At 40.3% G+C, this 22715-nt stretch overlaps 3 protein-coding genes across 4 annotated transcripts in view; all 3 read left to right on the top strand.

Moving 5' to 3' along the window:
- The window catches only part of LOC146388076 (uncharacterized), a 38700-nt gene that overhangs the window by 13355 nt on the left and 2630 nt on the right, over positions 1-22715 (top strand). The window contains exons 1-4 of one of the 2 annotated variants that reach the window (XM_084925169.1): positions 18594-18695; positions 18881-18950; positions 20967-21557; positions 21650-21769. In XM_084925169.1, the coding sequence (XP_084781295.1) occupies positions 18937-18950; positions 20967-21557; positions 21650-21769 (725 nt within the window). In that variant the 5' untranslated portion in view covers positions 18594-18695; positions 18881-18936. Of the gene's footprint in view, positions 1-18593; positions 18696-18880; positions 18951-20966; positions 21558-21649; positions 21770-22715 lie in introns of those variants that run through there. The other variant, XM_084925170.1, reaches the window with a different exon arrangement.
- Positions 2480-5540, top strand: LOC146388077 (uncharacterized). The gene is made up of 6 exons (XM_084924838.1): positions 2480-2484; positions 2683-3273; positions 3366-3485; positions 4130-4684; positions 4763-4788; positions 4840-5540. The coding sequence occupies exons 1-6, from the start codon at positions 2480-2482 to the stop codon at positions 5088-5090; spliced, it is 1548 nt and encodes a 515-aa protein (XP_084780964.1). The 3' UTR covers positions 5091-5540.
- LOC146388074 (uncharacterized) overlaps positions 18672-22715 on the top strand; it is a 38866-nt gene continuing 34822 nt past the window's right edge. Inside the window, exon 1 of the mRNA XM_084925176.1 lies at positions 18672-18695. The gene's annotated coding sequence lies outside the window, so the exon portion shown is untranslated. The remainder of the gene's footprint in view (positions 18696-22715) is intronic.

The raw sequence follows: 22715 nt of genomic DNA, 5'->3' as shown, positions 1-22715 counted from the left end.
GAATTGCAGTACCTGTCCTAATAACTCAATTTACTGACCCATAGCCTTTTGTAATTTGGCGCCATCTAGTGGTTATATTATAAAAAAGCAGCTAAGAAGGTTAAAGCTGAATAGTGATTTCTGCAAAAGACATTTTAACATGTACTTGTTAAAGCACAGTAGTGTGGGATTTATAATGTTAAAGGTGGTTCCATGATATTCAGCAGTAACAGCGGCAGAGCACACAGCTGTATTTATTCAGTTTGATATTTTTAATTGTGCTTCTCCTGTGAAAAGGCCTGTTTTGTGAGAAGATTAGCCTGTTTGTGACTTCAGTGGCTACTCATCTGTCTCTACATTTTTTTCCATGTATATATATATATATATATATATATATATATATAATTTTTGTTGAAAAACAGTAAAGCAGTCGCTTACTTTATAAGTAAAATAAAAAATAAGGACTTTCAGGCCTTTGTTGGTACAAAACAAGTTTGTCTATCTGAGCCAACAAAATACCACAACCGGGAGACTCTTTGTTAATCAAACAATGACAAACCTTTGCTGAGGTTTCGCTGCATGTTATTTAAATCTCTGTAATATTAGTGCATCTTTAGAATACAAACAAGACCTTGAACCATAGAGACAATATAACAAACCCCAACTGTGTAATGGTATACCTACCGAAAGGCATTCACAAAGTCTTCAAGTACTAACGTTACAAAACAAATATAGAAGATGTAATTTCGTTTTGAAAGGGTAGTGAAAAGATTTGAATGATGAATACAGGATAATCCAGACAGGAGTGTTGGGAGGACTGCCTCATACAGCCGATCTGTGTCAAGTTTAATAAGGAGCCGAGCTACTCATTCTGCCAAAGCCTCTTTCTTCTATTTATTTATGTTTTTGAGGCATTTCCTCAAAGGGTACATTAATACCAAATCTACATTTTTACCATCAGTCTTAAGAAGAAGTGGGAATGTCTTTTGGTGCCAGTAAGTGACTATGAAGAAAGTCTACATCATTACTTTAGATCCCGTTTTAAATCCACAGTGAGACGTCTGTATAGACCCTCATTCATCCAGGTCATGTAGTGGTAGGATTTTGGAAACAAAGTGGCCGGACTTGACTGGATGTGATGATGTCTCACCAAGCCCTTTAGTACACAATGAGACTTGCGCATGACTACCCTGTAATTCAATGATGGTCTATTGTGTATATAATGTTGTATATTAACTGAGAGATCAGTACATGTATTTAATGCCTGAGTATCAGGCACATCGACACACTGTGTTTTGTAGCCTGCTCCTCATTTGCTCAAAATGTATGCCCCTTCTAATTTATACAAATCAGACGCATCTGGTGTGATGAACTTTCACCACCATTGGTTTGAGATAAAGGAACTTGGGCAGACAGCCCACGTCTGTTCATCCAATCAGGCATAGCTCAGTATTGTACAGGTGTAACCGAGAACCTGTCAATCCTTAGTTGTCAGTTTCTATGAGCTCAGCCATCAAGCATCCAAAAATGGAAATAATTTGACCAAACGCCACTGTGGACGTGTAAATGTATTGATGGTTAATTTAGCTGATAAAGCCATTTTCAAATGCTAAGTTACCAAGTACAACATAAGTTCAGGGATAAATTCATTGACAATATGCACTGTGTTGGGTCTGTGTTTCCACCAGCCTCTGGTTTAGAGACTTATTCATCATGAAAGAAAACAAGACAGTAAGCGATTGATCGATTACTTGCAAGGGAGGCCTCGTCTGTGTCCACCACGAAAATGACCCCAAATCCGGCCTCCTCCCGCTGCCTTTTATTGAGAAACAGTTCACACGAAACACATCACAGCAAAGCAACGCCCACATGGTTCTAAGACAAGGCGTTGTATGTATATGTGTGAACTTCTGTATGTAAGTAAGAATGTGTGTGTGTGTGTGTATATGTGTGTGTGACCTCCTGCTGGGCAGGAAGCTTACATCAAAAAGACCCTCACAAAGATGTGTCTGTAATAAAAGACTACAGCCCCCCACCTAGAACCTCGAGAATCTGGGGAGGGGGACAGTGGAATTCCTTTCATCAGAGTTAAACAGTAGAGATGGTAAGCATAAAAATGACATTTAACAATTCACTCTAACACACTGAAAACCAGTATTTTGCTTCATTCGATAGGCAGCTATTCAATAGGCTTGCAGGCAAGATCATGTTAGCCCAAGATCAAACAAAAATTCTTCCACAAATTGAGTTTTTGTAGAAAACCTCTAATATTAGTTATTGTGGACAAAGTGCTACCCACTTAGTACTACTAGCAAAATAAAATCTGAAGCTGAATCATTTTTTGGTTTGTTTTGGACTCTGTGCTGTGCTGGGTCATTTTGTGGACATGAGTGATTTGTGGATTCACACTTTGCTAATCTAATATTAGCAAACTGAAGCTGAACTGTAGGGGAGGTGGGCAGTGAGGCTCAACACTTTGAGATAAAAATGTCACATTAAAATGCTGTGAGTGAAAGTTGAGGAAGGTCTTATAATATTTTGGTTACACTCTAGTCCATTCACACATTTTAAATAAAAGTGTTTAAACTATTAAAGTTGTTCTGTAGTGCACTTTTTACTGAGCTCTGCGACCGAGCTGTCATGTACAAGTTTTGTTTGAATTCCCCTAGAAACCTCACAAACAGATGATGCTTTGTGTTACAGAAAGCAGCTACAGGAGGCCTTGTGCCGCTACACCACAGACACCCTCACCTACATCCACACAGTGAGAGCATTCTGTGAGATGTTCTCTAAATGGATGCTCTGGAGAGACACCGAGGTAGAAATGATGAGGGATATCAAAGATAGACTTGAAACACTTGACCTAAACATCAACCATGTTACTAAATCAGAGGAAAAAGGTAAAGCCTTTGCGGAGTATATGAAGAGCAAGGTGACTGTGAATGTAGACAGCAAACGTGCAGAGCTGGAGAATGAGCTGGCTGAAGTGTTAAAGGACACTGCAAGTGGCCTGGAGAGTCTCAGCAGCTTCCTGGATGCAGTGGAGAAGCTGGCAGTGACCTCGCTGTATGTGTTCACGGAGAACCAGGTGTTACACCTTCCAGAAAGGATCAGTCCTAAGTATGTTCAGGATGTCATTTCGGATGCACGAGTGATCTGTCCTCTGCTGCTGGAGTTTAAAAGAGACGACAACGTCTTCTTCCTTCCCAAACTCCAGAATGTGGAAGTGCTGGCATATCAGCTGGACAGATACATACAGACCTCCAAGACAATCTGTGAGAAGTTGGACAAAAGGTAAACAAATAAATGATATACAAAATATTAAGGAATTTTGCACATTAAGTATCATCTATTGTATAAAATAAGTTGACCTGCGTTCTTCACAGCTGCTTCAGTGACTTTGGTCTGAAGATGGCTGTAGAAACTGTGGTTGATCTTGATGTGGATTTGTCTGAGGATGACATACAGAGAATGCTTGATCACATAAATCAGCTTGATGACATCAGGTAAGTTTTTCTGTTCCCAAATATGTGTCAGCGCAGAACTTTTTGGGGTCTTTTTGCCCCTCGAGGCCTGGAGTTCGAGACCCCTGATAAATATGCTTGGTCTGGACACTACACTATACAAAAAATGATGTAGCTTCTGGATCTTAAAAGTGAAGCCAGTGTAGATGTTCCTTAACCTCCTGGGACCTGGCGTCCACATATGTGGAGATCACATTTTGGGTTGTCAAAATACAAAATTTTGCTCTACAAGGTCCTGATATCCACTTACGAGGACATTATACTGCCACTGCTCTATCAAAATTTAAAACGAATGTTCTCATATGTGGATCTCATTTCTCTCAGAAACAGAAATCAGGTAATTCTTTGTTTTTACATTCATCAGGTCCCAATCAGCCCAAATAGCAAAGAGAAATTAAAAATGCATGACTTGAAAGAGTTTGGGTCGTAGGAGGTTAAACCTTTAGTCTTGTTCATGGGCTGCAGGGAGGACTTTTATCCCTGCAACCAAAAAAATGTTTTGCAGGACACATGACATGTTTTTGTTGGTCATGTAACCTTAAAAACTAAACCCAAATAGTGTTAATATTGCAATAACATGCTAAAGTTTTAAAATGTGTCACCCCACTTTAAATTTCTTCTCTCAGGATGAACGAGCAGTTCCGAATGGTGTACTTGTTCCGGGAGGAACTGTGCCATGGGTTCATTAGTGAGTTCGAGAAGCGACAGCCCACCATGCTGCAGTTTCTAAAGAAGCTGGAGGAGACAGCTGTTCAGTTAGACAGAATGAATATGGGGGCAAAGATTTCCAGTGTGGCAGGCAGTTCTGTGGGGGCAGTTGGAAGTGTGCTGTCCATTGTTGGTTTGGCATTAATTCCTTTCACAGCAGGAGTTTCTCTAGCTTTGACAATGACTGGGATCGGGCTGGGAATCACCAGTGGATTCAACAGTGCTGTGACCACTGCAACAGAGGTTGGAGTAAATGATACACAACGAAAGAAAGCCTCTGAAGTCTTCAAGAACTTTATGGAGAATGTACAGAGTCTCCAGAGTTGTCTGGAGGAGGTTACCAGGCAAACCATCGCCAAACTGGACGCACTTGACATAAATATGGTTGTGGCAGTTGCCAAGATTGCAGCTAACGCTGGTAATATTGTAAAGGGTATTGATGCACTTGTTGATAGCGCTTCTGCTGTTAAGATGTTACAAACTGAAGAGCTGCTCACAAGTGCTGGGAAAGTTGTGGCTCAAAAAGGACAAGCGTTATGTAATGCACCCAGGGTTGCTTCAGATATCCCAGATATTGGTCAGGCTGCAGCCAAAGGGACCCTTGCACTCTCCAAGTCAGCAAGAGCAGGTCTCATTGCAGTTAATGCTCTCTTCCTCAGCATGGATATTTTCTTCATCTGTAAAGACAGCATGAGTCTGGCTAAAGGCAGCGAGACTGAAGTCTCACAATTCATCAGAGCCAGAGCTGCACTTTGGCATTCAGAGATCGACTCATGGCAGAAGATGCATGACTCTCTGAATGAAGGTTTGCCAACATCAGAAAAAAAGAAGGCTGTCCTGGAGACTCCAATTTATCTGGAGATGGAGGTGAAGAAATAGAGTGAAGCAGAAAGGGTAGAACCATCTGCTGAATGATTAAAAAAACTGCAATGAAACAGTTGTAAATTACTGATCACTGAAGTACTCAACTCATACTAACTGAAACTATGATCAGATCATAGAGCCGTTTTATGTGGAAAATGTTTGAAAGCAATCCTCAGACTGTAGGTCTTTTCAGTAACAGCACGCAGCGAGGCATCCTCATGCTGTAATTACATTAATTGCCAATAAGTCAACTGAAAAAAATGTATATTCTAGAGTTGTGATTACTGCAATATAAAGTATCAGAGAAAATATCTGTCAATGCCAAATTTGAATAATATATGTGATTTGTACATAGTTCTGCTGAACATTTTATTTGCACAGTCAAATATAAAACCTTATTAATAACATTATTTAATCAAGTATGCAATAAAATAAAAAAAGAATTACTTCCAGATATAGACATTTTTTTTCTGTAATAGTTCTGTTATTACACAGTAATTACACGAAGTTCTGGTGCATAGATTTTAGAACAGATGAAATACTCTTGTACCAGTCTGACCAGTCTGCTGTGTGTGTACTGCACTGGTAATTTAACAGCAGCACTAATCACATGTAATGATCATAATGTAAATGTAGTCTGTTTCTTTTTGTATAAATACTTGTATCCTTAAATTTTCCCTCTGTCGATATATAAAGTTTTAACTTATCCAATGAAATGTGTTAATATCCAGAATTGTTTTAGTGAATATAATTAAAAAGCTATGCCTGTGGTCAATGATAGGCAGCAGATACTAGATTAAAACTCTAAAACAAAAAACAAAACAAAAAATAGATGTTGTAGTTTTTCTTGTTTAAGAATCAATATTTTACATAAAAATAGAATTTAAATTGTTGTCAGAACATTTAGTCAGTCTCTCTGGTAATGTGATAAACATGGATACCTTTTCCAGTGGCCTCTTACACATTTGCAAGCTTCACTTATAAAACATGTGACAGCTGTAATTACAGTTTCAAAGGCAAATATATGATGATGATGATGATGATGATGATGATGAAATCTTCCAGATGAAGAAAAACAAAATTCCCACAACTGTGATGCTCTTAATTTTATTGCTACAGTATTTAACAAGGTCATTGTTGGTATATGTGCATATTGTCCTTAAAGTAAAAAAAAAAACCAGATGATTCCTAATCGTCAAACTATCTATACTTAACCAAAAGCTAGGTATTGTAAGTATATATGGTCCAAAATGTTGATGACCCCTCATTCTTCCACGGTTTTTTTAGTACACTCTCCGAACACCTAGACTGCACAATTGTTCTGGGGGGAGACCTCAACCTGGGACTAAATGAAGAAATGGATAGGCTCAATACAGCAGGAACTCAGCGTAACTGGCAGTCTACAAATATAATCAAACAGTATATGAGCGACTTTGGTCTTTGCGATGCATGGCGCTCCCTTCACCCCAATAGTAAGGAATATACTTTCTTCTCACATGTCCATCACTCCTACTCTCGTCTGGATTATTTTCTGGTCAGCAGCTCACTGCTGAGTAACATTACAGACACTGAGATTCATCCTATAGCTGTCAGCGATCATGCTCCTGTATCTTTAACACTAATACAGATGAATAATACTACACCAAGAAAAAACTGGAGACTTAATACATCACTGCTCAAAGACGAAGAGTTTATCAAATACTTTAAAAAAGAATGGACTCTACATTTAGGCTTTAATGACATTCCTGGAACATCAGCATCTGTCCTCTGGGAAGCAGGGAAAGCCGTGATGAGAGGTAAAATAATCTCTTTCTCATCACATAAGAAGAAAGAAGAAAACAAAAAAATTCAGGAACTAGAGAAAAACATCAAATCCTTAGAAAAAGCCTATGTGTCACACCAAGATCAAGAAATATTAAACAAAATACGCAAGACAAAACTAGAATTAAATGAAATTATTAATAAAAAGACTAAATTCTTAGTACAAAGACTTCGCCTGCAAAATTATGAACACGGTAACAAATCCGGACAATTTCTTGCTAACCAGTTAAAAATGAATAAAGAAAAAACAACTATATGTGCTGTTAAAGATTTATCTGGGAATACAATATATGATCCTAAAAAAATAAATAACATTTTTAGGGATTTCTATGAAACTTTATATACACCACAAATAAACCCATCTAAAAACGAAATTGATCAATTTCTCGACAACATAACTCTTCCAAAATTATTAGACACCCAAGCAATAGCACTGGATTCGCCACTGACGCCAGGTGAACTCCAGGAAGCTCTGATAAGTATGCCCAATAATAAGGCTCCAGGTCCAGATGGTTTTCCAACAGATTTTTACAAAGAATTCTGGACAATTCTGGCACCAGTTTTTCACAGGATGTTGCAGGAAATCAAAGAAAATGGTAGACTACCACCAAATATGAACTCTGCAAATATCAGTCTCTTACAAAAACCAGGCAAAGACCCTGTATATCCCTCAAGCTATCGTCCAATATCCCTTATTAATGTAGACCTTAAAATAATCTGCAAAGCTCTCTCAAAGAGATTAGAGAAAATAACCCCCCTTTTAATTCATCCTGACCAAACTGGTTTTATAAAAGGTAGGCACTCATCAACAAATACACGTAGATTACTTAATTTAATAGACTACTCATGCAGTAAAAACACTGAAACCATAATATTTTCTTTAGATGCAGAAAAAGCATTTTACAGAGTTAACTGGAAATTTCTATTTGCAACTTTACATAAATTTGGTTTTGGACCCTGTTTCATAAACTGGTTAAAAATATTATATAACTCCCCAACAGCTTGTGTCAGAACAAATGACCAAACATCCTCCCGCTTCTCTCTTCTGAGGGGCACCAGACAGGGATGCCCACTCTCCCCTTCACTGTTTGCAATTTTTATTGAGCCATTAGCAGCAGCAATTAGACAGGCTACAACAATTAAGGGCATAAAATGTAAGAATATAGAACATAAAATCAGCCTTTATGCAGATGATGTGTTACTTTTTCTCCAAAACTCACAAACCAATATCTCTGGGGTAATTGCATTGGTAAATTCCTTCTCAAGTGTCTCAGATTATTCAATTAACTGGTCGAAATCAACAGTTCTTCCGATTAATTGCTCCTTCCATAATTCTTCTCCTTCCCCACTGCAATGTGGAAATATAAAATATTTAGGTATTAATGTCTCTCCTAAACTTTCAGAATTAACTAAATTAAACCACATCCCACTTTTAAAGACAGTAGAAGGCGACCTGGCTAGATGGAAATCTTTACCCATATCACTCATGGGAAGGGTCGCCGCTATAAAAATGATGATCTTGCCAAAAATAAACTATTTATTTTCAATGATCCCAAATAAGCCATCACAAGATTGGTTCAGATCTCTAGACTCGTACATTTCTAAATTCCTTTGGAAAGATAAACCCCCACGTATCAGCTTAAAAACACTACAAAGGACCAAGGATAAAGGAGGATTAGATCTGCCTAACTTTAATCACTATTTTTTAGCCAACAGGCTTCAGTTCATCTCTAGATGGTTTAAACACACCTTCTTAGATGAACCTTGGATAGATGTAGAACAGGCACTATGTAATAACCTAGAAATTTCAGACCTACCATTTATCAGCTCAAACATCAAACGACATGAATGCTTTAAAAGCATCAATATTAGCTCTTCTCTGACAGCATGGTGGGAGTTTCTAAAAATGACAGAGTCTTCATTAATCCCATGCAAACGTACACCTATCTGGAACAACCCGGACGTATTACAAAACAATAATATGATAAACTTTTCAGATTGGAGTTGCAAAGGAATTAAATACTTGGAACATATATTGGAAGGAACAGACTTTATTTCGTTTGACAGACTAGTTATACAATATGGGATCAACAAGAAACGATTTTTGGAATATCAACAAATTAAATCCATAGTAAAAAAGAAATTTAATCCCAGTGAAGCTGAATTACAAACACCACCAAGTGTGGTACAATTTCTTAGTCTAAAACCCCCCAAATTATTGTCTAAAATATACAGAACACTTTCTATAATAGATGAATCAATATCCCTTCCTATTGCAAAATGGGAAGCAGATTTATCAATCAACTTAGACCCAAACCTTTGGTCTCAGATATGCTTAAAAACCTTTCAATGGATCAGAAATCCCAGTTTGCAATTAATACAATACAAAATATTACACAGAGTGCACTATACTGGTCATAGGATGTTCAAGATGGGCTATACGCCTTCCAACAACTGCTCACACTGCACAGCAAATACACCGGACAATTACATCCACGCTCTTTGGTTCTGTCCACCAGTTCAGAAATTTTGGCGTGAGATATGTGAAGACTTATCAAAGTGTCTGAAATGTAACATTCCAGCCTCCCCTTTAGTATGCTTGCTGGGCAACTTGGATGAGGTCACTGCAGAAATAAACACAGCCCACGTTGTTTTTACGGCCCTATGCATTGCCAAGAAAATGGTCCTCATTAACTGGAAAAATAAAAATAATCTTAATTCTAACCAATATAAAAACCATCTAATAGATCACATTAGTCTTGATACAACCTCTGCCATCACATTTGATCAATCCCTTTGGGCTCCTTTGATCGGCTTCATCACCTAGTGGGGGTGGGGGGTCATGGTTTGGTCCTGCCTTTGCTATTGTGGTTGATGTGGGGGTAGGGACGGCCTTAGGGCGTCTGGGGAGTCCCTAGGGACGTTTCCCTGGAGGGCCTAACCTGGGGGCTGTGGCCATGACCTGGTTAGAAGCTCTGGGGCTCTTGGATGGTGTTTTCCTTGTGGCTGCGTACAGTGGAGATGGGGGAGGGTCTGTGCTGGCGGACGTTGGTTACTGGCCTGGTAGCCTGGCTGCCCCTGGGAGGGTCCGGGACGGGCGTGGAGGCTTGGGGGTCTGGGGGTGCTCCGCCCCCCGGTCTGGGGTGCTGGCCGGGCCTTGGGGGCTTGGGTCCTGGCTGTTGTGTCGCCGGAGCAGTGGGCGGGTGGGTGCAGGGGGGCTCAGCCCCAGTGCAGGGGACCTCTGGTGCATCGGCCCAACTAGGGGGCTCTCTAACTGGTGGGGAGGTTGTTACATCTTTGCAGGTGGTCTCCTCACTACAGGAGCTCACTCTGCAGGTGGGGGGAGAGATATAGGAGAGGGGGAGAATGAACTCAACCTGGGTGTCTATTGTCTTGTGTAGTTTGGGAGATGATTGGATGATGGGGTGGGTGCAGTTTTCTCTGGGGTGGAGTCGGGTGGGCTGCCCCGGACTCTGTGGGGCTGGGCAGTGCTGCTGCTGCGGGCCCCGGTCCGGATGGGCCTGGGCCTCCTTGCCCTGGTGGGTTCCAGAGCGTGGGGGTGCCTACTGGGGTCAGCGGGGGAGCTGGCCCCAGGGAGGGGCCGCTTGCCCCTCCCTTTCTTCCCTCCCCATCCTCAGCTGCCTCCCTATTCCCGCTCTACCACACCCACCCACACACGCAGGGCTTGGGGTGCAGGTATGTCACCAGGGTGCAGGGGAGGCACTCCCCCTCTGTCCCCTTCTGGCCGCCTGTGCCTCAATTTTATTCTGCAACCTAGACATCCACATTACTCACACTCTCACATAACACATACATATAGGGCCTTGGGGGTGGGCACGTTTTACAGCATCCAGAGGATGGTCGTTGTACTCCAACCCACCTCTGGCGCTGGTGCCCTACCCTCAATTTTAAATGCATTTAGACACTGAGGGTTTTCGGGAGGAGCCGTGCTGCTCTCTGAGAGGAAGCTAGTACCATGCTCTCCTGAGTTTTAAATGCACTTTAGAACAGCACACAACAACATTACATATGAGCGGGCGTAGGGAGGTTTGAGGTCTTCACTCACCCCGGTTCTGTTAGCCGCCAGGGCTGGGGGGCTGGGAGGAGGTGCTGGCCGTCAGACTGGGGTCTGGGATGCGGGGCCTCCCTGCTACTGCAGATAAGGAGGTGGTCCGCTTGCCTCCACCCCAGAGAGAAGGGTTACATCTCCTGGGTCTAGGTGCGGCTTGCCCCTCTGGGGGTAGGGGTACCTGGACCTGGGATATAGAGTATGTTTGGGGAGTGCGACTGTCTGTGCAGTGTCTATTTGTGTCTGTCTACACGTTGGGTGAGTGCCGAGTATTTGGTTGTGCATATGGGGGTGGGAATGCACGTCTGTGTCCGCGTGTGCCTGTTTGTCTGTGTCTATATGTCAGGTTGGGTCTTAGACTCAACCTCTCTGGGTACATCTCAGGCCCTCTAAAGTACGGAGGCCTATCTCCCCTCACCACACTCCCTGCCGGTGGCTGATGCCCTTAGACGTTGGTGTGTTGGTGGTCCTTGTCATCTGGGGCTGGGCGCTCATGCATGTACCGGCTCACTCCTGGTGGCCGATTGGCGGGGCCGGGCGCCTGTGGCCCGGCTGGGCTCCTTCCGGGGGGTGGGATGCCCTCAGGCCTCTGGCCTCTGGGCCTGAAGCTCGGTCCTCTCTGGCACAGCTGGCTGCCGGCGGAGCCCGCGGGCACGCCACTACAACCCCCTCTGGCCTCTGCTCCGTAGCTGCGGGGTGACCTCTCGTTTGGGGCTCTACTCAGCTCTTCCCAGGAGGGTGGCACGGTTCCCCCCCCCTTTGGTGGTCCTCCTCGGGTCCTTGTACTCTGGGGCCTCTGGATATCTGGGGCCTGGATCTCCTCCATACCTGCTTCATACCCTGGTGGACAGGGCTATGGCTCCCCACACTCTCTAGCAGATCGTTACATGGAGAAACCTTTGGAATACAAGCATGCTGATCCACACAGGTATGCACACAGGTGTACACACGGGTGTTCACAGACGCGGACTACACCTTTCTTGGCTGCTGCCTCAAAGCACATTGTGCGCTGTCTATCTTGCGTGCTGCACAATATCGTTTATTATTTAGTATCTACTGTTATCTACTGCTAGCTAGTTTATTGTGATGGTGCTGTTTTTATTATGTTGCTCTTTGTTGTTTGCTTTCTCTTCTGTTTTTTTTCTCCATACAGGTGATCCAGGCGTTTTGTTTGTTTGTTTGTTTTTTCCTTTCTTCCCCCCCTTCTCACCGTCTCTTCTCCCCTTTGGTTTTCTTTCTCTCCCTCTCTTTCTTTCATTCTTTCTCCCTGTCCTATCCCCCAGTCACGTCTGTCCCGTTTATATCAACCGAAAATAAAATAAATACATAATTATAATAAAGGTCAATCAAATGGACCAATATGGCAAGGCCATGATGATCCACTTGGTAAAATAAATCCGCTTGGCATCTTTCTTGGCCTTAAGACAACAATTCTGATGGCTAAAGATCCAAACGGGAAACAAAAAAAAAACAAAAAAAAAAACAAAAAAAAAACAGACAAATAAACGTACAAGTAAAACCTACTTTTAGTCAGTAATTTGATGTGACAGTTGAAAATGTAAATTCCAAAAACCAAAAACTCAGCAGTCATTGTTCTGGCTGAGCGTGGTGCTGAGATAAAAGTACAAGGAAAAACAGAGTGAACAGAAAGTGAGTCAAAGAAAAAGAAATACAAAGACAGAGGAGGTTATCAGAAGCAGATGTGGTTGTGGTGGGTGAAGAAACTGCTGCAAGATGCTGAAGCAACAATTTCAAGTAATGCAAGTATTGCAATATGTAACAACAACAAATGTTTCTCAGTTGAAAGCAAAGATTTCTTTTAAGATTTTAAATAAATCCATAAACTAATATGTTTGCATGTATGCAGGGTACTGGTTTGATCCCAGCTGCTGTATCATCAGTAATGCAGTAAGTTGCACTGTTCCTCCTCTTATGTTAGGTGTTTTACAGGATAATCAATGTTTCATGTAATTCAGTCAGTCATATGATAAAGGAACAGGAGCACAAAATGCAAACAGGGATTAGATGGTTTACAGTTGGCTGACATCATAGAAGCAGGCACCTTTTTAAATCTGTTCTCACACCTAAAGCAACCTGTTACACTTTTGTTTGGTTTGCAAGCTTCAGATTAAAATCTTCCCACAGCTGTGGTTACAGCCTGAGAGGCAGAGATCTGATATAGGCACATCCTGCTGAAGATAAAGTAAATTCCAACAATGGTGAAAAGTAATTTTTTTTTATCACATAGTGTTTAACATGACTATTACTGATATAACCTCACAGGTACACCTTGTTGTTACTACGTTGGACCCCTCTTGCCTTCAAAACTACCTTCATTTTTGTAAAAAAGTAAAGAGGTTTTGTAAGCCACACATTACTTTAGTCAAGTATATGTACATTTAAACATGGTTTTAGCTTTCAAAGAGCAATACAAAGAACTGAATAACAATAAAAATTCACATATTTTATTACTTAAAATATATATATGAAAAAAATGAAAAAACATATTACTTTATTATGTTATATATATATATATATATATAACATAATAAAGTAATATGTTTTTTCATATAGACTCATGGCAAAAGATCTGTAACTCTCTGAATGAAGGTCTTAAGACAGAAGACAAAAAGAAAGCTTTCCTAGAGATTCCATTTTATACAGCGATGAAGAGACAAGTACAGAAAAAACAGTCTGTGTCTTTTGAGAACAAACAAAGGGACAGAGAACTGAAATTCCAAAAAGAATTGTATTTAATTATGGTGGTTCTAGGAGGCTTATTAGGGTTTGCTGCATGGGTCTGTGGCACATTTAGCAATTAGACATGAGAGTACTTAAGGTGAGGCCAAAGAGTATAAAAGTGTGCCACTTTGTCTTTGGTCTTAGTGGCTAGTGTGTGGACCTATGTGGAAATTCTGACTGATTTCTTGAGCTATACTCTCTTTCTTGGTCAGGACCAAAGCTTTGCTAACATCTTTCTTGTTGCTCTCAGAAATAGCAGCCTAGCAATATTAATTTAGACTTTGTAATAATTTGTTTTGTTTCTGATTCTGATTAAGACAGACAAGTTCACTTATAACTTGTCTTTCTCTTAAATATTTACCCACCAATAAAAGCAAAAACAAATAACAAATATTTTATTTCAACAAATATATAAATCTCTTTTCCACCAAGGATGGACCCAAACTTGGATGCTGCTTTTGTTCCAGGAAATGCCATGTTCTCACTTCATTAGTGAACTGAACAAACGACAGGACAACATGATGCAGTTTCTTAGAGCAGTGTGCTGTTCAAAACCCTGCTTGTTCCACAAAGATGGTGGTGCACGAAAGTAAAGCAAGTAATAAGTAATGCATCTAAGACGGCTTCAGAAATCCCAGTGGGTCAGGCAGCATTCAGAGGGAGCATTCACTTGCTCTCTCTATCTAGAGCTAGAGCTGGTGCTATTGCATTCAGTGTTTTTTTTTCACTGGCATGATGTCTTCATCTGTAAAGACAGCATCAGTCTAGCTAAAGGCAACAAAAGTTTTATCAGAGCGAGAGCTGCACTTTGGAGCTCAGAAATAGGATCATGGCAGAAGATCTGTGACTCTCTGCATTACGGTCTGGAGACATCAGAGAAAAAGAAATCTGTCCTAGAAGCACCAATTTTTCCAGAGATGAAGAAATAAAAACCAGAAGACTGTCTATGTGTAAGAAAATGAGTCACAAAAGAGGACTTTATTTATTTATTGCAGTTCTAGGAGGGTTACTGGGGTTTGTTATATGGCTGTGTGGTACATTCACCGTTAGAGAACTTAAGTTGAAAGAACAGAGTAGGCCACTGGGACAGTTTGGCAGTATCCTTTGTGTGTCTTTAGACTTGGACTAGTGTCCAAAACACCAGATCAGCAAAAACGTCAGAATATACACTCTTTTCCTCATTAATGATGCCTAATGATGAAAAACTAGGGATTCTACACTTGCCATTTTATCCTTTTATAAAGAGTTAGATTTTTAGAGAAAAACAAATTAAATTTTCATCTGATCAAAGTGAAACATAAATTTGAGTTATAGGGTAATCGATCAGTAAACAGACAGGACTGCATTAGATGGGAAAACTGAACCACAGTGTGCTCCACTGTTTTCTAAATGTATGCTATAGTGCAAACGTCATGCAGTAATATATTTTATTAATATTATTACAGAGATATAAATGATATAAATGTGACAATGAGAAGATGAATCATATCAGAAATTTTTCCCTTTTTCTTTTGTGAATTCTGTGATTAAGTTTAAAAACTGGAATCTGCTTTTCAAAGCTTTGGTCTTAACTGATTACAGGCTGTTTACTAGCTGTGATTTTTGGTCATTAGTTTGTTTCTTTTTTTGAAATTGTATTTGCAATGTGTTTTATGCTTTACTATTTTCATTATATAGCAAGTAACATTAAGTAAAATTCAAATTATCTGTACGCTGATTCTAAATTTAATAAAGATAAATCTTATAAATTTTGGAAAATTAGTTTTTTCATTAGATTAACGGAATTAAGACTGGACTTCAGTCTTCAGTACTGTTTGGAGGGCTGCGTGTGCCCCAAGACTCCTGGGTCCTCTGTCTGCCTCTGGCACCTGAGGGGCATTATTGAGTACAAACACAAACACTAATGCACATGTTTACCATATTTTTTTCATTTTTTTTTTCAGGTATTGCTTGTTTTTTGTAATAATCGTGAGCGAGATTAAAGAGATCAGCAATAAGGTCTCCATCCTCTCCAGTTGCTACAAATGCTACATGCATCAATATCATCTTCAGAAATTATTTTAACTAAAATTCCACCTGGTCTCATCTCTGTGTTTCTGTAACATAAATAACGAGCCTACATTTTCCTCACGACACCAGCAATCAGCTCATCTTTCATCTTTCTACATCTATTCTTTCTTTGTTTTGTCTCTTTGTTCCTTCTGTTCTTATAGCTGCTTTTGTGTCTTTCTCCTTTCAGGAGTTTTGTATCTCTCCCTGTGATCTGTGGGTTTTGTATGTCTTTGTGCTCATTTCACATTAACATTTTGGATGCTTTATCTCTTTCTAGGAAATTTTGGTAGGCCTTGGGTTTGGTACGCCTTTTCAGTTATCTAACTATAAATAATAATGATTATGCTAACCAGTACTGGACATGGAGATGGACAGGGGCATGCCCAGAGGGGGGCGTAAAATATGTTTGGTTCCTACTTATGCCCTGCTCAAGGAATGCTTTTGGACTGGAGTACTGCTAAATGTGCAGTATCCAGTGCCCACTGGATGGCATCATACAGGGAGTGCAGAATTATTAGGCAAGTTGTATTTCTGAAGAATAATTTTATTATTGAACAACAACCATGTTCTCAATGAACCCAAAAAACTCATTAATATCAAAGCTGAATGTTTTTGGAAGTAGTTTTTAGTTTGTTTTTAGTTTTAGCTATTTTAGGGGGATATCTGTGTGTGCAGGTGACTATTACTGTGCATAATTATTAGGCAACTTAACAAAAAACAAATATATACCCATTTCAATTATTTATTTTTACCAGTGAAACCAATATAACATCTCCACATTCACAAATATACATTTCTGACATTCAAAACCAAAACAAAAACAAATCAGCGACCAATATAGCCACCTTTCTTTGCAAGGACACTCAAAAGCCTGCCATCCATGGATTCTGTCAGTGTTTTGATCTGTTCACCATCAACATTGCGTGCAGCAGCAACCACAGCCTCCCAGACACTGTTCAGAGAGGTGTACTGTTTTCCCTCCTTGTAAATCTCACATTTGATGATGGACCACAGGTTCTCAATGGGGTTCAGATCAGGTGAACAAGGAGGCCATGTCATTAGTTTTTCTTCTTTTATACCCTTTCTTGCCAGCCATGCTGTGGAGTACTTGGACGCGTGTGATGGAGCATTGTCCTGCATGAAAATCATGTTTTTCTTGAAGGATGCAGACTTCTTCCTGTACCACTGCTTGAAGAAGGTGTCTTCCAGAAACTGGCAGTAGGACTGGGAGTTGAGCTTGACTCCATCCTCAACCCGAAAAGGCCCCACAAGCTCATCTTTGATGATACCAGCCCAAACCAGTACTCCACCTCCACCTTGCTGGCGTCTGAGTCGGACTGGAGCTCTCTGCCCTTTACCAATCCAGCCACGGGCCCATCCATCTGGCCCATCAAGACTCACTCTCATTTCATCAGTCCATAAAACCTTAGAAAAATCAGTCTTGAGATATTTCTTGGCCCAGTCTTGACGTTTCAGCTTGTGTGTCTTGTTCAGTGGTGGTCGTCTTTCAGCCTTTCTTACCTTGGCCATGTCTCTGAGTATTGCACACCTTGTGCTTTTGGGCACTCCAGTGATGTTGCAGCTCTGAAATATGGCCAAACTGGTGGCAAGTGGCATCTTGGCAGCTGCACGCTTGACTTTTCTCAGTTCATGGGCAGTTATTTTGCGCCTTGGTTTTTCCACACGCTTCTTGCGACCCTGTTGACTATTTTGAATGAAACGCTTGATTGTTCGATGATGACGCTTCAGAAGCTTTGCAATTTTGAGACTGCTGCATCCCTCTGCAAGATATCTCACTATTTTTGACTTTTCTGAGCCTGTCAAGTCCTTCTTTTGACCCATTTTGCCAAAGGAAAGGAAGTTGCCTAATAATTATGCACACCTGATATAGGGTGTTGATGTCATTAGACCACACCCCTTCTCATTACAGAGATGCACATCACCTAATATGCTTAATTGGTAGTAGGCTTTCGAGCCTATACAGCTTGGAGTAAGACAACATGCATGAAGAGGATGATGTGGACAAAATACTCATTTGCCTAATAATTCTGCACTCCCTGTAGATAGAATCATATTGAAATTTAATGAGTACATTTAGTTAGGTTATTTTACTGAACTACAGATTTAACGTACTTCAGTATTCTGCATCTACTTCTCTAAAATTTGGATGCAGATGTTATACTTTATACCCCATACCATTTAATTTAAAGCTGTAGCTAGTAATTTATTATTTGCACATTTGAAAGTAAAAAAATCGAATAATTAATTATGAGGTATATAAGTAGTATTTACATTAATGAATCCAATATTAAGGAGGATTATGGCTTTTACTCACCCGCTTCTTTCACCACTTTGCAAAACAGTGTTGTTCACATGTATAACACTATTTGTGGGAGTGTAAACGGCCGCATATGAGCTCAGAAATCATGACCAGTGTTTGACATACCGGTTTCGTTCTCTTGATGTTAAATAGTGTTATTCTTCACCCCCCCCACACACACACACACACACCCCGGAAAAATAGTTTTGATTATGCATGTACATCCGTCTCCCCGTACTTTGAGGTGATGTGTTCGAGTTCATTTGGAAGGGAAACGTGGATCAAAAAAAAGAAAGAAAAAAAATCTGATAAGTACTTGGCTGAGAATCGGGACATTTTCAGGAAAACACGGTGTACATTAAACACTGTATCATAAAATTCTTTACGATTTAAGGGGGAACATATTTGTTGTGTTTTCATTAAGAAGTCAAAAGTCCTTTCAGTCACCACTTTTATTTTCCGATAACACTTGAAGGCAGCATCAGGAAACCAGTTAATCAAGACGAGCAAGTTGTTGTTGTTGCCTGAACGTCAAATGTCGCTACTAAACTTTTTCACCCTCCTTAACTAACAAAAGTCAGCTGACTGTCGATGATCCAAGGTGTTACACAAACAGGTGTGGCTCATAATGTGGAGAAATGAAAACGAAACTTAACATTTGTGACTGGGCAGTTCAATTACTGAGTGGGTATGCAGTTATTTCAGCAGGTCCACTCGAGGCGTGGTATTGGGAGCTTGTTCAATTCTACACAGCTGGACTGCGGGCTTCAGATCCATCCTGTTCTTGTTTCCTTTGCGCAGATAAAGGTGAGACCTCCGCGAGGACCTGAACAAAACACACAGAGAAGAAGAAGAAGATGTCTGAGGCAAGGTAAGGCGGCTCATGGTGCACGGAAAACTTTTAGAGTGCATGTAGTAAAATACATATATGTACTGATTAAGTGACAGACTAGAACAAAACACGGAAGAAACGATTTTAAAGACACACCCAGCGACTTTATAAGAATCGTTGGAGGAACAGGCCCACTTTACTTCTACGTATCTACTCTTTCACTTTAATCAGCTGCAGTTCCGGTTACATCCAAGTTTTTATGTTAGATTTAATTTTAAAAATTTGTGATGGGACTGGTGGTTTTTTACACGAAAACGTGTCTCTTTGTTAGCGGTTAGACTTTTAGCCTTTTCATATTTTAATCTTTTAAACCTAAAAAAAAAAAGTACAAATATGCAATGTCCCCTCCCCAAAAGACATATCTTTGTTTTTTTCTTTCTTTCAGTCACAATGACTCCTTACATAAACGTTTGGAGGGGCTATAGAAAAACTTTATACAGAACAAAATACCTCTAGAGCAAATTGACTTAGTCACATTAATGTTACCTGCTTATGCATATCTAAAGTCGGGCTTTATAATAAGTAATAAAAGTCCCATCAGGACAGGAATTGGGTGACAAATATTCAAGTTTAAATAAATTTGAAACGGATGAAGCACAATATACACAGTACACACCCAAAGAAGAAGAGCTATATCTTCTGTTGGTGTACAGCAACAGCACCAGGACAAAACAGAGGAAATGTATAAAAAAGAAAAAACACAGAATTGCAGTACACCATTTTATTAAAACCTGTCCTAATAACTCCATTTACTGACCCATAGCCCTTTGTAATTGGGCGCCATCTAGTGGTTATATTATAAAAAACAGCTAGTAAAATACAAAATAGGGACTTTCAGGCCTTTGTTGGTACAAAACCAGTTTGTGTATCTGAGCTAACAAAAGTCCACAACCGGGAGACCCTTTGTTAATCAAACAATGACAAACCTCTGCTGAGGTTTAGTTGCATGTTATTTAAATCTCTGTAATAATAGTGCATCTTTCGAATAAAAACAAGAACTAGAACAATAGAGACAATATAACAAACCCCAACTGTGTAACAGTATACCTACTAAAAATGGTTCAAACAGTTTTCAAGTACTTAAATTACAAAACAAACATAGAAATGTTTAAAGGGTACATTAATACCAAATCTACATTTTTACCATCAGTCTTAAGAAGGAGGAGGACTGTCCTTTGGTGCCAAAGAGTGCTGACACTTGTTGTCATCTTTTGCTTTCCCCTGGGCACTCTTATCACTTAAAAAAACAAACAAAAAAAACAACCCCGTTATCGTTACTTCAAACTGACTATGAAGAAAGTCTATATGATTATTTTGGATCCTGCACCAAATCCACAGTGAGACATCTGTGTAGGCTCTCAGTCATCCAGGTCATGGTAGTGGAAGGATTTTTATTTTAATTTTTTTTGTCTGTCCCATTTGGTTCTTTAGCCGTCAGAATTGTTGTCTGAAGACCAACAAGGATACCCAATGGATTTACTTTGCCAAATGGTCATCACGGCCTTGCCGTATTGGTCCATTTGATCAACCTTTGTTGTTATTATTTATTTTATTTTATTTTCAGTTGTTACAGACGGGACAGACATGACTGAGGGATAGGAAAGGGAGAAAGAAAGATGAAGGAAAAGAAAAACAGAAGGGAAGAGGGACAGTGCGAAAGGGCACTTAAAAAGAGAAAGACAATCCTGTGAGATGTTAGCCCAAGATTAAACAAAGATTCTTCCACAAATTGAATTTTTGGTACAAAATCTCTAATATTAGCTATTGTGGACAAAGTGCCTACCCACTTAGCACTACTAGCAAAATAAAATCTGAAGTATTTTTTGGTTTGTGTTGGACTCTGTGCTGTGCTGTACATTTTAAATAAAAGTGTTTAAACTGTTAAAGTTGTTATGTAGTGCACTTTTTACTGAGCTCTGCGACCGAGCTGTCATGTACAAGTTTTGTTTGAATTCCCCTAGAAACCTCACAAACAGATGATGCTTTGTGTTACAGAAAGGAGCTACAGGAGGCCTTGTGCCGCTACACCACAGACACCCTCACCTACATCCACACAGTGAGAGCATTCTGTGAGATGTTCTCTAAATGGATGCTCTGGAGAGACACCGAGGTAGAAATGATGAGGGATATCAAAGATAGACTTGAAGCACTTGACCTAAACATCAACCATGTTACTAAGTCAGAGGAAAAAGGTAAAGCCTTTGTGGAGTATATGAAGAGCAAGGTGACTGTGAATGTAGACAGCAAGCGTGTAGAGCTGGAGAATGAGCTGGCTGAAGTGTTAAAGGACACTGCAAGTGGCCTGGAGAGTCTCAGCAGCTTCCTGGATGCAGTGGAGAAGCTGGCAGTGACCTCGCTGCATGTGTTCACAGAGAACCAGGTGTTACACCTTCCAGAAGGGATCAGTCCTGAGTATGTTCAGGCTGTCATCATGGCTGCACGAGTGATCTGTCCTCTGCTGCTGGAGTTTAAAAGAGACGACAACGTCTTCTTCCTTCCCAAACTTCAGAATATGGAAGTGCTGGCATATCAGCTGGACAGATACATACAGACCTCCAAGACGATCTGTGATAAGTTGGACAAAAGGTAAACAAATAAATGATATACAAAATATTAAGGAATTTTGCACATTAAGTATCATCTATTGTATAAAATAAGTTGACCTGCGTTCTTCACAGCTGCTTCAGTGACTTTGGTCTGAAGATGGCTGTAGAAACTGTGGTTGATCTTGATGTGGATTTGTCTGAGGATGACATACAGAGAATGCTTGATCACGTAAATCAGCTTGATGAGATCAGGTAAGTTTTTCTGTTCCCAAATATGTGTCAGTGCAGAACTTGTTTTTTATTTTTTCATCTCAGGGGTCAAATACTGCTGGTGTCCTACAGGCCTGGATAAGATGTCCTTTGATGTTGGTGCTGTGACGTAGACATTGCCGCTGCAGTGAGACCGGTTTCACTCCTAGTGCATCAGGGGTCTTGAACTCCAGGCCTCGAGGGCCGGTGTCCTGCAGGTTTTAGATCTCACCCTGGGCCAACACACCTGAAACAAATGATGAGTTCATTACCAGGCCTCCGGAGAACTTCAAGACAAGTTGAGGAGATAATTTAGCCATTTAAATCAGCTGTGTTGGATCAAGAACACATCTAAAACCTGAAGGACACTGCCCCTCGAGGCCTGGAGTTTGAGACCCCTGATAAATATGCTTGGTCTGGACACTACACTATACAAAAAATGATGTAGCTTCTGGATCTTAAAAGTCAAGCCAGTGTAAATGTTCCTTAACCTCCTGGGACCTGGCGTCCACATATGTGGAGATCACATTTTGGGTTGTCAAAATACAAAATTTTGCTCTACAAGGTCCTGATATCCACTTACGAGGACATTATACTGCCACTGCTCTATCAAAATTTAAAACGAATGTTCTCATATGTGGATCTCATTTCTCTCAGAAACAGAAATCAGGTAATTCTTTGTTTTTACATTCATCAGGTCCCAATCAGCCCAAATAGCAAAGAGAAATTAAAAATGCATGACTTGAAGGAGTTTGGGTCGTAGGAGGTTAAACCTTTAGTCTTGTTCATGGGCTGCAGGGAGGACTTTTATTCCTGCAACCAAAAAAATGTTTTGCAGGACACATGACATGTTTTTGTTGGTCATGTAACCTTAAAAACTAAACCCAAATAGTGTTAATACTGCAATAACATGCTGACATTTTAAAATGTGTCACCCCACTAATTCTTT

This window comes from Perissodus microlepis, chromosome 4 (genome assembly GCF_051167445.1).
Source record: "Perissodus microlepis isolate ML-2025 ecotype Zambia chromosome 4, ASM5116744v1, whole genome shotgun sequence".
Lineage (NCBI taxonomy): Eukaryota > Metazoa > Chordata > Actinopteri > Cichliformes > Cichlidae > Perissodus > Perissodus microlepis.
The sequence above is the reverse complement of the archived record's forward strand: the minus strand, read 5'-3'. Positions and strand labels throughout refer to the sequence as shown.